This window comes from Saccopteryx bilineata, chromosome 1, assembly GCF_036850765.1.
Source record: "Saccopteryx bilineata isolate mSacBil1 chromosome 1, mSacBil1_pri_phased_curated, whole genome shotgun sequence".
Classification (NCBI taxonomy): domain Eukaryota; kingdom Metazoa; phylum Chordata; class Mammalia; order Chiroptera; family Emballonuridae; genus Saccopteryx; species Saccopteryx bilineata.
The window spans coordinates 209964454-209977778 of record NC_089490.1 but is presented as its reverse complement, the minus strand read 5'-3'; the positions used below and the strand labels follow the sequence as shown (position 1 = coordinate 209977778).

At 38.5% G+C, this 13325-nt stretch overlaps 1 protein-coding gene across 2 annotated transcripts in view; it reads right to left on the bottom strand.

Moving 5' to 3' along the window:
- The window catches only part of ERO1B (endoplasmic reticulum oxidoreductase 1 beta), a 75221-nt gene that overhangs the window by 10735 nt on the left and 51161 nt on the right, over nucleotides 1-13325 (bottom strand). Inside the window, exons 7-12 of one of the 2 annotated variants that reach the window (XM_066234796.1) lie at nucleotides 12068-12188; nucleotides 11880-11926; nucleotides 7967-7978; nucleotides 5981-6007; nucleotides 1255-1347; nucleotides 893-1139 (exon numbers count right to left, since the gene is read on the bottom strand). In XM_066234796.1, the coding sequence (XP_066090893.1) occupies nucleotides 893-1139; nucleotides 1255-1347; nucleotides 5981-6007; nucleotides 7967-7978; nucleotides 11880-11926; nucleotides 12068-12188 (547 nt within the window). The remainder of the gene's footprint in view (nucleotides 1-892; nucleotides 1140-1254; nucleotides 1348-5980; nucleotides 6008-7966; nucleotides 7979-11879; nucleotides 11927-12067; nucleotides 12189-13325) is intronic. The other variant, XM_066234805.1, reaches the window with a different exon arrangement.

Here is a 13325-nt window from a genome sequence, read left to right as displayed (position 1 = left end):
CAAAAAACTAGTGAAAAATGTACATCATTCTTAATATTTTAAAGCATCTTTTAAAATTCAATGCATCATTACTTTAAGCACTTACTAATCTAGCATTCCTCTATGCTCATTTAACAACCAATAAAATCAAGTTTTAGACCCAACAATTTTTTTAAAGGTTAATTCTAGAAAGTAAGACTAATAATGTTTCCTTTGGTACCTATTGATATGTTAACATATGATATCATCTGAACTTAAATAGCAACTGGAAGACTATAAAATTAGTAGAAGGAACATTAAAGTAGCATTAAATTTTGATGCTACATAAAATGTAAAGTTATATTTAAACATACAGCCTATTACCAAGAGTGAAAGTGCAATGATGCGTTAATAGATGATTTTCAGTGAACAGTTTTAGAAAAAATTGTAAATACTGTTGGTCTATTGACCACTCCATTCTCAGTTCTAACTCTCCCCCTCCCCTCTCTTTTTTTTGTGAGAAAGTGAGATAGAAAGAAGAGAAAGAGAGAGACAGACAGGAGGGGAGAGAGATGAGAAGCATCAATTCGTAGTTGCAGCACCTTAGTTGTTCACTGATTGCTTTCTCGTATGTGCCTTGACTGGGAGGCTCCAGCAGAGCCAGTGACCCCTTGCTCAAGCCAGCAACCTTGGGGTCATGTCGATGATACCACACTCAGGCTGACAAGTCTGCACTCAAGCCAGCAACCTCAGGGTTTTGAACCTGGATCTTCAGCATTCCAGGTCAATGCTCTTTCCAGTGCACTACTACTACCAGTCAGGCTCTGACTCTCCCTTTTTCTAATTAACTGTCACAAGCCAGTTTTTGTTGTACTTCGAGGACTAGCTCATTCAGACACAGAGGAAAGCATCAGAACACTGATTAGATTCTTACTTTGTGTCCTGGAAGATGTTCAGTAGGAGGGTTTTTGTGTCAGCATCATCTTCCACATTTCCAGTATAAAGATCAACAATTGAGCGCTCAAAATATGGGGCCACCTTTGATAAGGCTCTCAGCTCAATTAAGTATAAAAAGTACAGATTTTTTAACCTTCTTGGACCTTCTCCCTTGGTTTCTACAGGGTCAAAGCGGCGTTTGAATTCTTTTAAATTGGGTCCCCAGCTAGGTTTACCCCAGGTTTCTAAAGAGAAAGAGAAATACATGATATACTTTTAATAGATAGTATTTTTTTCTCTATAGAGAATACAATTTTCACACTAATAGAAGGCAAACTTTCTATGTAAAAATCTGATTACCTTCCAAAAGATAATTTGCACACAGATGTAAATTGATACTAGCATGAAGTCCCGATATAAGCTTATAGAAGACTCTTTTCTCCAGACATAAACCTAGTCAGAAAAATAATGAAAAAGATACCACATTCATTTAGGTAACAAAATTACTGAAGGTTTAGTACACAGACTTAATTTTAAAGTTAAGATTCAAGGACATTAAGAATAAATCAAGGAATAATATGAAATAATTAGATCAAGATTCTCTCACTAGTAAGATTCTGACTTCCAAACAGAGTAAACTGAACGATAACAATGCAGAATAAGACAGAAAATATTGGGAAGTTCAAACGCTATAGATGCTCTTGGCAGGTGCTCGTTACCCAGAAGGCAATAGCACAGATTTTTCATGGGTTAGGTAGGGCAGGTTATAAAGCAAGCATAATTAACTGGTCCTGCTCTGGCTTAACAATAGCTGATTCTCCTTCTCTGTTCTCTATAGATGTTCTTTTTTTGAACCTTCTTGGTAATGGAGGAAGAAGAAGCTAAATTCGGTTTCTGTCCCTCTTCCAGGTCCTTCAGTGTGTCTTATTATTCCTTTGTCCTAGAAACTTTCAATTCTACTCAACTGTATGTTCCACTTGTAAGGAGCCAAAACTTGAAAAATAGTTTACCATGTAAGTAAAATCCTATCAGACAGAGTTAAGGAATATGATGGGAAATTATTTCATATAGGTTTCTGCTCAAAACAGAGGTCAAGGCCCTGGCCGGTTGGCTCAGTGGTAGAGTGTCGGCCTGGCGTGCAGGAGTCCTGGGTTCAATTCCCGGCCAGGGCACACAGGAGAGGTGCCCATCTGCTTCTCCACCCCTCCCCCTTCCTTCCTCTGTCTCTCTCTTCCCCTCCCGCAGCCAAGGCTCCATTGGAGCAGGGATGGCCCGGACGCTGAGGATGCTCTATGGCCTCTGCCTCAGGCGCTAGAGTGGCTCTGGATGCAACAGAGTGATGGCCCAGATGGGCAGAGCATCGCCCCCTGGTGGGCATGCTGGGTGGATCCCGGTCAGGCACATGCGGGAGTCTGACTGCCTCCCTGTTTCCAACTTCAGAAAAAATACAAAACAAACAAACAAAAAAACAACAACAGAGGTCAAGAGAATTCCATGATCCTATCCTACCCTTGCCTCCATTTTAGAAGATTTTCTCCTATTATAAGAGTAATATGCATTGTGAATGTACTTAATGCTACTAAATAGTACATTTAAAAATGGTTATGCCTGACCAGGTGGTGGCGCAGTGGATAGAGCGTCGGACTGGGATGCAGAGGACCCAGGTTCGAGACTCCGACGTCGCCAGCTTGAGCGCGGGCTCATCTGGTTTAAGCAAAAGCTCACCGGCTTGGACCCAAGGTCGCTGGCTCAAGCAAGGGGTTACTCTGTCTGCTGAAGGCCCACGGTCAAGGCACATATAAGAAAGCAATCAATGAACAACTAAGTTGTCGCAATGCGCAATGAAAAACTAATGATTGATGCTTCTCATCTCTCCATTCCTGTCTGTCTATCCCTCTCTCTGGCTCTCTCTCTCTGGCTCTGTAAAAAAAAAAAAAAAAAAAAAAGGGTAAGATGATAAATTTTATATGTAATAAATTTTTAGAGAAAAGTCTTTATAGAAAAACTTAAAAATAAATAAAAACACAAAAAAGTAAGTTTTAAGAACTGAGTGGATATAGCAGTGGGCTCTGTCCTCCCTCCCTTACCATCAGCAGGTATTCATCTATGCATGCTCCCCACAGGAAAATCGACTTCAACACTGGAAACTGAGCAGTAACCTACCTCATTTATGTGCAGAAGGATTTTTAAAATCTCAGAGTTATGTGTGTGGCTAACTTTGCACCTTTTCAAGATCTTTCAGATCTTCAATTTACTCTATGTTCTACCATACACTGCTTTGAAGGAAGTAGCTTCTATATATTAGGAAAAAAATAATTCTTTTGAGGTCTCATTCCCTAATTTAGAATTTTTGCTAGAATATTCCCATTGTCATGGATGGTGACTAAAAGGTAAAAATTAAATTCTATTTTTAGCTTCCTCCTAAAAATATATGATCAATTTGGGGTGTTTATGGTAACGAGCAATATTATCTGAATTAATTCGATATGACATTAGGCTCTAACCTCCCCTCTAGTAACACTTCTAATCGAGTCTGTTATCAGGTAACACAATGATCAAGCTTGAAGTTCATTCACTTTCTTTTGCTCCCTACCCTCTGGGTAAGCCGTGCTGACTAGAGCCAGGAAAATGTCTAAAGACTAAAGAAGTGAGACATGCAAAGCAAAGCTTATGAAGATGCAGAGGTCCAAAAATGAGACTGTGGAAACCTAGGAGGCAACTCTAATTTGCAAAGCCCACAGAGACCCTTACTGATTGGGAGGGGTATGTGAGGAGGGAGGAGTGGATGTGTATTTCCATAAATGTGAAAGTCAAGAAACTTAAAGCAAAATGGTAATAGCAAAGGTGCACCTGCAGGACACACCCTTAGGCAACTCCAGACACCTCCCACCAGTAATCTGCAGATGGCAGACGCTATCAGAGCCAGGTGCTGAAGTAAAAAGGCAAATTCCACCAACTGCTATAACTAACAATAAAGAGCAAATTCACCACCCCCTTTCCCAAGTGGTCCTCCTCTCTTTTTGGATTTAATTTCATTCAAATTCATTTTAAGCACCTGGATTGATTACAGGATACTAATATGATTTTTTCCTTTCACAAAAGGGTAGGATTTACGTGTTATTTGGCCATGTGAACATGGCTTAGTGCAGGGGTCCCCAAACTTTACATAGGGGGCCAGTTCACTGTCCCTCAGACCGTTGGAGGGCCAGACTATAAAAAAAAACTATGAATAAATCCCTATGCACACTGCACATATCTTATTTTAAAGTAAAAAAACAAAACGGGAACAAATACAATATTTAAAATAAAGAACAAGTAAATTCAAATCAACAAACTACCAGTATTTCAATGGGAACTATGCTCCTCTCACTGGCCACCAATGAAAGAGGTGCCCCTTCCGGAAGTGCGGTGGGGGCCAGATAAATGGCCTCAGGGGCCCACATGCGGCCCACGGGCCGTAGTTTGGGGACCCCCAGCTAAGTGGTTCTCAAAGGAGGTTTTACAGGTGTGACCAATCGGATGGCTATAGCCACTTTCATGCCCCTGGAGAGGAAACTGAACCTCAGAAAACGTGAGTCCGCTGGCTATGAACAAGAGTGCTCTCCACAGCCATGTGTCAACTACCTGCACTCCAGGAGTCCCAGCAGTCAGGTCCCAAAAGTGTGGTTGACACAGTATACCCCCAAGTCCAGTACTGCCCATCAATGCCTCTTTCTCATCCTCCATTACCAATACTCAGAATCTCTGACCACCTCTTACAACCTAAATATTATTTTTCTCAATTTGTATCTTTAGAATAAAAGTAATAAATCAGAGCTTAGCATCTTCTTCCACATAGGCCATTTATCGACATATTTCCTAGCAGTATTTGCACATTAATAACAGTCACCTTAACAATGGCCAATATATGTGCATAGTTCATTAAGGACAAAGATAAAATAAAATTAATTACTTAAACTCTGTAGAGTTCCTATCAGGTTATGGCTACGAAACATAAATTTTCCTTTATCATTCAACTTGCTTATTTTTCACTGATACATTTTAACTTTTGGTTTCATAAATTAATGAAAATTTGGTAAATTTTTTAAAAGCATCATATATCCAGTAGTTAAAATCCTAGAATGTTAGTTTTCCATTAATAACAATTTATTTCTATTTTTTTATTTTTCTTTAATAGTAAGTGAGAGGCAAGGAGGCAGAGAGACAGATTCCTGCATGCGCCCCAACTGGGACCCACCCAGCAGCCCATTAGGGGGCGATGCTCTGCCCATCTGGGGCCCCTGCTCTGTTGCTCAGCAACTGAGCCATTTTAGCACCTAAGGGAGGCCATGGAGCTGTCCTCAGCACCCAGGGCCAACTCACTCGAACCATTCAAGGGATGGCTGCAGGAGGGGAAGAGAGAGAGACAGAGAGAGAGGAGGGGGAGAGAGAAAAAAAAGGGGGAGAGAGAGGAGGGGGAGGGGAAGGAGGAAGAGAGAGAAGAAGGGGAGGGATGGAGAAGCAGATGAATACTTCTTCTGTGTGCCCTGGCCAAGAATCGAACCCAGGACTTTCATATGCTAGGCCGATGCTCTACCACTGAGCCAACTGGCCAGGGTTATTTCTAGTATTTTCAATATTAGAAAATATGAGAATGCAAAAGTATCTGGTAATTGAAATCTACACTGCTTTATCCTTTAATTAGAGAAGTTTAGACTATATTAACATATGTAAATATGTCTAAAACCTTTTGAATTCAATATTACCTCCTCTCAAATGCATATATAAAAAGTACTTTCTTCCAAAAAGAATGTCTCTACATTAAATGGCAGTTATCAGAACCAAGGTCTGGCAGAGTGCCACAGACAGAAGGGCCCAGGAGCCAGACGACAGAACTGCCCTGTGCATTTCCACAGTGCTGGTCTGGCCTCAAAGTTTTCAAATAATTGTATCCCCAAATATAATAACTTGAAACATGTTATTTTCTTTCAAATACTGTTAAAATTAGTGCCTAGGAAATGAATTCTAAAACTTACTAAAATATATTAAATAAATCAATACATTTCTAACAAGAACCCAATAAATTTAAAACACTGACACAATTTACCTTCTAGCCATGTGTAGAATGATTCTCCTTAAAAAACACACACACACACATATACAGAACTGGGTTAAAATATTTTAAATAGTCATTTATATATTAGAATAAATTAAGTCTATAAAATATTTTTATGACAGATTAAGGAATATTTCTATAAATGTCCATGTTTCATGTAAAGTAGAAAAATAAGCAAATAGTTCTAAAAAATAAAGTCCAAAAGTAAGTATTGGGAGAATGTTCTTACATAAAATCTTTTTACTAGTAAAATTTTTGAGAAAACATTTCAGTTAAAATGTTATGTAAATCTTATTCACTAAAAGGTATAAACATCCATAAATGTGGGAGGAGAGTTTAATGACCTTAAATTTACTTTTAATGATAACTATAGCACTTCTTTAAAATTCCAGAAAAAATAGTGAATTATAATTAATACAAAAATCTAATTATATTATTCTATTTTTCCTAATCCAATAAAGGTACTGTAGGTATATTTCCTCAATTTTCTAAGACCACTACATTTCAAGTGATAATTTTTAAATGCCTTTGTTTCAAGATGATTCTTCAGAAAAGCAATAACTAGAATACAGAGGGCCTGACTTATCTGAGTCCTAATGCTAGGAGAACTATTTCTAGACCAACAGAACGATTTCTAGTTCTGACTGAAAAACAAAATGGCAGACAATAAAGATCACAAGAGTTAATGCACTTCCTAAGTTACCTATCCTTTATTATAACTGAGAAAAGCAAAGCATGATATGAAAACTCAACACACAGATGATCTGACTAGTTATCTAGGGGATAAATTAGATGGTGGGGAATTATTGTGCCCCGAGAGTCTATACACTTTGCAAAACAACTCCAACATCTTCCTACAGATTCATTCATTCAACATCCTCTTACTAAGGATCATTTATCATTATCTCCCTTTTTTTATTAAAAAACAAAACAAAACACAACCACCCAATGCTAACAGGAAAGTCTACCTCCCAAAGTCCTCAATAATCTAGCCTCTATTCATTTTTCTAATTTCCTACTGCTCACAGGTCTCCCCAAACAATTTTTCCTTTCTCAACTCCTCCAAATAAGCACATACTGTCAATTCTATAGGCCTAAGCTTTCCCAGATCACTGCAGTGAGACAAGATTTCTTTACTTCTGAAAAGCTATCTCACCAACTGTACTATGTGTAGTACTTCCTTATCATTGGGTATAAAGCTTGTCCTTCCTGCTATATATTGTCAGCTCCTAGGGGAAAGGCATCACGTTTTATACACCTTTCTATCCTGCACATCACGATGCACTTGAACATAGATTTAAAATAATTATTCATTTGAAATATTTTGGTAATTTGGGGGCATCTTATGACCAATAGTCATTCAGAAACCTGGAGTAACTCACTGCTAATAAATTACTATTACTCATCAGATTATGTAGTATAATGACAATTGAGGTTATAAATTTCAAAGTCAGTAAGAAAATAAACCAGTCATAAGACACATTATCTGGTCAAACTATACTAACTTCTATTTCTTCAGAACACATTCAAGTGGATCATCATAACCAGAAAACAGATGCTGGATGGAATGTGACTACACACTTAGGGAAAAACCATCTTTATATATTTTTTTTCACTTTTTTTTTATTTATTCATTTTTTTAGAGAGAGGAGACACAGAGAGAGAAAGAGACAGAAAGAACAGAGGGAGGAGCAGGAAGCATCAACTCCCATATGTGCCTTGACCAGGCAAGCCTGGGGTTTCGAACCGGCGACCTCAGAGTTCCAGGTCGACGCTTTTACCCACTGCACCACCACAGGTCAGGCTATTAGGATAGCTTTATATTATTAAAAACTACTCATTTATGTCACCATTCATTTGTAGATATTTTCTTAAAAAATAAGATAAACACTGTCTTTTGAATTAAAGGAAAAACCAAATTTTGACCATCAAAAATATTTCCTCTACTTGAAACAAAAACACAAGAGTTTAACTCACCATCATCTTCTCCTGGAAGAGAAAATAATAGACAAGATATTAGAGAATGTCTTACACAGTTCAGATTCTAATCCATATTAATTTTAATATGGGATTAAAACTGTGTGTTAAACTATTCATTATACCATGAACCTTGGTCAGTGTGTGGTCGTCTTGCAAATGAGACTTCTTAATAAAAATATAGGCCAAGTGTGACCTGTAGTGGCACAGTAGATAAAGTGTCAACCTGGAACTCTGAGGTTGCCAGTTCAAAACCCTAGGCTTGCCTGGTCAAGGCACATATCAGAGTTGATGCTTCCTGTTCCTCCCCCTTCTCTCTCCCGCCTTCTCTCTCTCTCCTCTAAAATGAGTATTTAAAAAATAAGTTCTAAAAAAATGTAAAAATTATTGAACTTTATGACCTAATAAAAAAATCTGTAGTTGGTGTTATTTCTTTAAAAAAAAAATATAGGCCATAAAGTACAAGATTTTCACTTATTTTAATATCAGAATTCATAATAAATAATATCAAAAAGCAGCTAAAAACAATCACAAAAACTACTATTCCAATAATTAACTAACAAATATACAAAGTCACCACTTTGTACAGGGCCCTCTCTGAACACTACTTTACACACTGGAATACTTCTGTCTCTGAAATTACTGCTCCTCGGTACATAAACACCTTGACAAAAGTAGTTCCCGAACTGTAATCAGTGAAGCCCTCACTGCATTTCATTTTTGTAATACGTTCTGTTGTCCAAGGCTGTTGGAAACCTAGCTGAAGTCTCGTGTTCAGGCTCAGGACTGGTGTGTGTTCAGGCTCAGGACTGGTGTGTGTTCAGGCTCAGGACTGGTGTGTGTTCAGGCTCAGGACTGGTGTGTGTTCAGGCTCAGGACTGGTGTGGAAGGCAGTTAGTGTGAGAGCTGCCAGTCACCATGCAGCAGTGTCATGGAGAAGCACACAAACAGCACCAGTCAAAGCAACCTCGTTCCTTCACGGAGCACCTTCTTTCTCCCTTTCCTAGTCTCCGGTCTCCCACTTTCATATCTTCTTCTCCTCTTTCCTCCCTCTCTTTCTCTACATAGCACTCTCCTTCCCTCCTCATCTCTCCAGCAGTTCCATGACTCTAATTTATAATATGGAAGTAAAGTATTTCTTAGGACTTGATGGTTTCATTAAATGAACAACTATATTTTCTACTTTAAAAGTAAGTGATCATATTATTCACTCATCAAAAAAGAATAAAATCTTGCTACCTGCAACAACATGGATGGTCCTTGAGGGCAATTAAACTAAGTGAAATAAGTCAGACAGAGGAAGACAAATATACTATGGCCTCAGTTATATGTGGAATCTAAAAAGAAAACCCAAATATCATACTCTTAGATACAGAGAACAGATTGGTGGTTGCCAGAGAAACGAAATGGGTGATGGGGGTTAAAAGGCAGAAATTTCAGTTATTAAATAAGTCAGTCTTGGGGCTGTAATGTACAACATAATGACTGTCATTAATGATCCTGTATTGTACATTTGAAAGTTGCTAGGAGAGTAGACCTTAAAATTCTCATCACAACAAATCTGTACTATATGGTACTGGATGGTAACCAGACCCCAGGTGATCACCTCATAACAGATACAAGTATACTGTGAATCATTATGTTGTACACCTGAAACTAATACAGTGATACAACTGTTATACCTTAAAAAATAAAAATAAAAAATTTTAAAATTCCAATCTTAAAAAAAAGAAAATGACCAAAGAAAAGCCTGGAAAAACACCTTCCAGACTATCCCAACTTGCAGAGTGCAGAGTGCGGTGAGAAGCGTTCCCTTTTTATTTTTACTACCTTTGTGTTGCTCTAATTTTTATAAAATCTTGTGTAATAAAAACATTAAGTTGAATATAGCCAAATTATGAAGTAGAAGAGACAAGGGGTAAGAAGCCATGCAAGTGTTTTCTAGGACGCAGTGCCTGTCTGCAGGAAGTGTGAGTGAACCTTGGCCACACTGTGACAGGGAGCATCGAAGAGCAGTCCGCTCATCAACCTTTCTCAGACTCTGGTTCTCAGAAACACACAACGGTACAAACCTAGACCAGGAAATTCAAGTTCTTAAATCAGTGCTGGTCTAAATGGCAATCACTGGAATGGCAAGTCAATTACAGAGTTGCTCCCAGGGGTTGGCTCCTCTTGAGAAAATTGGATTGAGGATGTACCCAAGTTTTATACTGAAGAACCCCCCACACACACACTGTCTGCCTCTGCAGCAAGGCTGTCCCCACCAAAGTACAATGCTGGTCACATATGTAGTTTAAAATTACTTTCATGTAAAAATTACTAATGAAATATTTTCTAATAGCCACATTTTTAAAAAGAATTTTTAAAATTTGATTTTAGAGAGAGGGAGAGAGTGAGGGAGCAAGACTGTACTTGCTTCACTTTGGTTGTTCACTGCTTGCTTCGTGTATATCCTGACCAGGCAAGCTGGGGTTTTGAACTGGCGACCTCAGCGTTTCAGGTCAGCACTCTATCCACTAAGCCAGCCCAGGTCAGGCCACACTTTCAAAAGTAGACAGCATACATACACTATAATACAATAAGATTTTAAGCAGTCCTACCAAAACAATAAAGTTCTGTTTAATGGCAAAAATATTTTACACTGCTTCAGTTTTTAAGATTAAATAAACTAAAATTAAATAAAATATGCCTGGCCTGTGGTGACACAGTGGGTGGAGCATCAGTTCAAGGCCCTGGGGCTTGTCGGGCCAACACATATCCAAGAAGCCATCAATCAATGCACAACTAAAGTGAAGCAGCTATGAGTTGATACCTCTCGTTCCCCACCCCTCTCCCTCCTTTCTCTGTAAAATCAATAAATAAAATCTTTTAAAAAAGTGACTAGGTAAATATATAAAATATAAAGTTTAGTTTCATGCTAGCCACACTTCATGAGCTCAGTAGCCTGCTGTGACAAGTGGCTACCTTCTCGGACGGTCCAGTTTCAGAGCAGTGCTGTAGGCAACCTAACTTCCTGAAACTGCTCTATGTCCTATGACTCAAAGTATGGTGCACAAGTCAGCACCCGAGGCACCACTGGGGAGCTTATGAAAATTTTGGGCATTATCTAAGACCTATAGAATCAGAACCTGTATTTTAACAAGGCTTCTCAGTGATTAGTACACACACTAACTTTGAGAAGCACATCATCAGCCATTGGTTCTCAAACTTGGCTACATACTGGAATCATCTAGAGCAGGGGTCAGGAACCTATGGCTCACGAGCCAGATGTGGCTCTATGGATGGCTGCATCTGGCTTGCAGACAAATCTTTAATAAAAAAAATAATGTTAAAAATATAAAACATTCTCATGTATTACAATCCATTCATTTCCTACCGCTCATGTTCATGGTTGTGGGTGGCTGGAGCCAATCACAGCTGTCCTTTGGGACACCACCAAATTTTTATTGGATAATGCGTAATGTCTATGGGTCGTTGTATGGCTCTCACGGAATTACATTTTAAAATATGTGGCGTTCATGGCTCTCTCAGCCAAAAAGGTTCCCGACCCCTGGGATAGAGAGTAACAGAATACCAATGCCTGGGTCTAATCCCAGAAATGCAGACTCGGTTGATATGCCATAGGGCCTGGGCTTCCATGTTTATAAAAGTTCCCCAGGAAACTGCTGATACATGAATTACTCATATATTCTAACTAATTTTACATAAAGCTCCTAGTTTAGGGCCTTGCACATACATAACACGTGCTCAATAAAAACATGTAAAAATCTTGAGACTTAACTAAGAGTATTTAATATACTTTGATCATTCAAATTAAAATATAAAGCAGTTGAAAACTTTTTCAAATTAAGTTTAGTTACAAAGACATTTTGTACACAATCTCTCAAAGCATGAAAATGTATAAAAAACCTACCTCGGCTGGGGGCCAGAGGATTTAAAGGACGATAAACAGATCGAGGCCTAAAAAAACAAAACAAAAACAAAAAAAGCCCCACAAAACTCAAAACGATTTGTTATGTGATATTTTTTTCCAACAAAAATACTCTCCTTCTTCCCCCTTCCTTCCCTAGGTCACCCCTCCCCCCCTCCCCCTCTTGTTACTTGAAACAGTTTTCTTCATAGATGCTGTTCCACACTCTCCATGCAGACGACCCTTTGTAGCCAGTGTAACACTCTGGGTTCAGCAACAGGTCTACATACTGGGCAGCTGGAGACCTCTCGTCTAAACAAAAAAAAATTCATAAACCATCCCTATTTCACAATGTATCTCAAATTTAGCAGTACAAAGCAAACAGGACTATCAGTTTAGAGAAATGCTACACTTTTCAAGTAATCTCCCACTTAACGGGTACAGTGGTGAGCACACTTGATTGTACTTGACCTGGGATTTCTAGTAACTTGGACTTGAAAGAGGAAAATCAACTCCTCCTTTTTCCTCTTGTAAGTCAGTGCTCTAAAGTCTTGCACAGCCCTCATCTTGTTAGAGGCATTCATTGTGTCTTCAGTCTTACCATTAGGATTGAAAAGTACTAGCAGAATCATCACCTGTTCTAATATTTTATTTGATCTCTCCCCTATGTACATACTTATCTAGCCTGACCAGGCGGTGAGCAGTGGATAGAGCGTCGAACTGGAATGACTGAGGACCCAGGTTCAAGACCCCGAGGTTGCTAGTTTGAGCACGGGCTCATCTGGTTTGAGCAAAGCTCACCAGCTTGGACCCAAGGTCACTGGCTCCAGCAAGGGGTTACTCGGTCTGCTGAAGGCCCACGGTCAAGGCACATATGAGAAAGCAATCAATGAACAACTAAGGTGTGGCAACGAAAAACTGATGATTGATGCTTCTCATCTCTCTCCGTTCCTGTCTGTCTGTCCCTATCTATCCCTCTCTCTCTGTAAAAAAATAAATAAAAATAAATAAAAGTTTATGTACATACTTATCTAAACACATTCTGGGAAACATTTATTTTGTTAGGATATATTCTATTAAAAATAGATATCCTACTACTCTCTACTTTTGAAGCAAATGGCTCAATAACTTTGATTCAAATTTGATCATTCCTAGATTTATACAATGGTCTAGTTTTAAAAAATGTCACTAATTTATTTTTACCAATGTTAACATATTGAAGTACTTTTTCCCCTTTCAAGCCAATACAGTAGGCACAATTTCAAGAACTTGTTAAGATACTTAAAATTTAAATAACTATTTTCCATGTTAAAATCTACATGAGCATTTAGTAAGTCTCCACTATTTATACAACATTTTAATAGAGATTTCTGAGGGACACAAAAAAATAAAGAAAAATAGTCATTATTAATAAGGCTCACATTCTAGGTAGAAAGCAAAACATACACT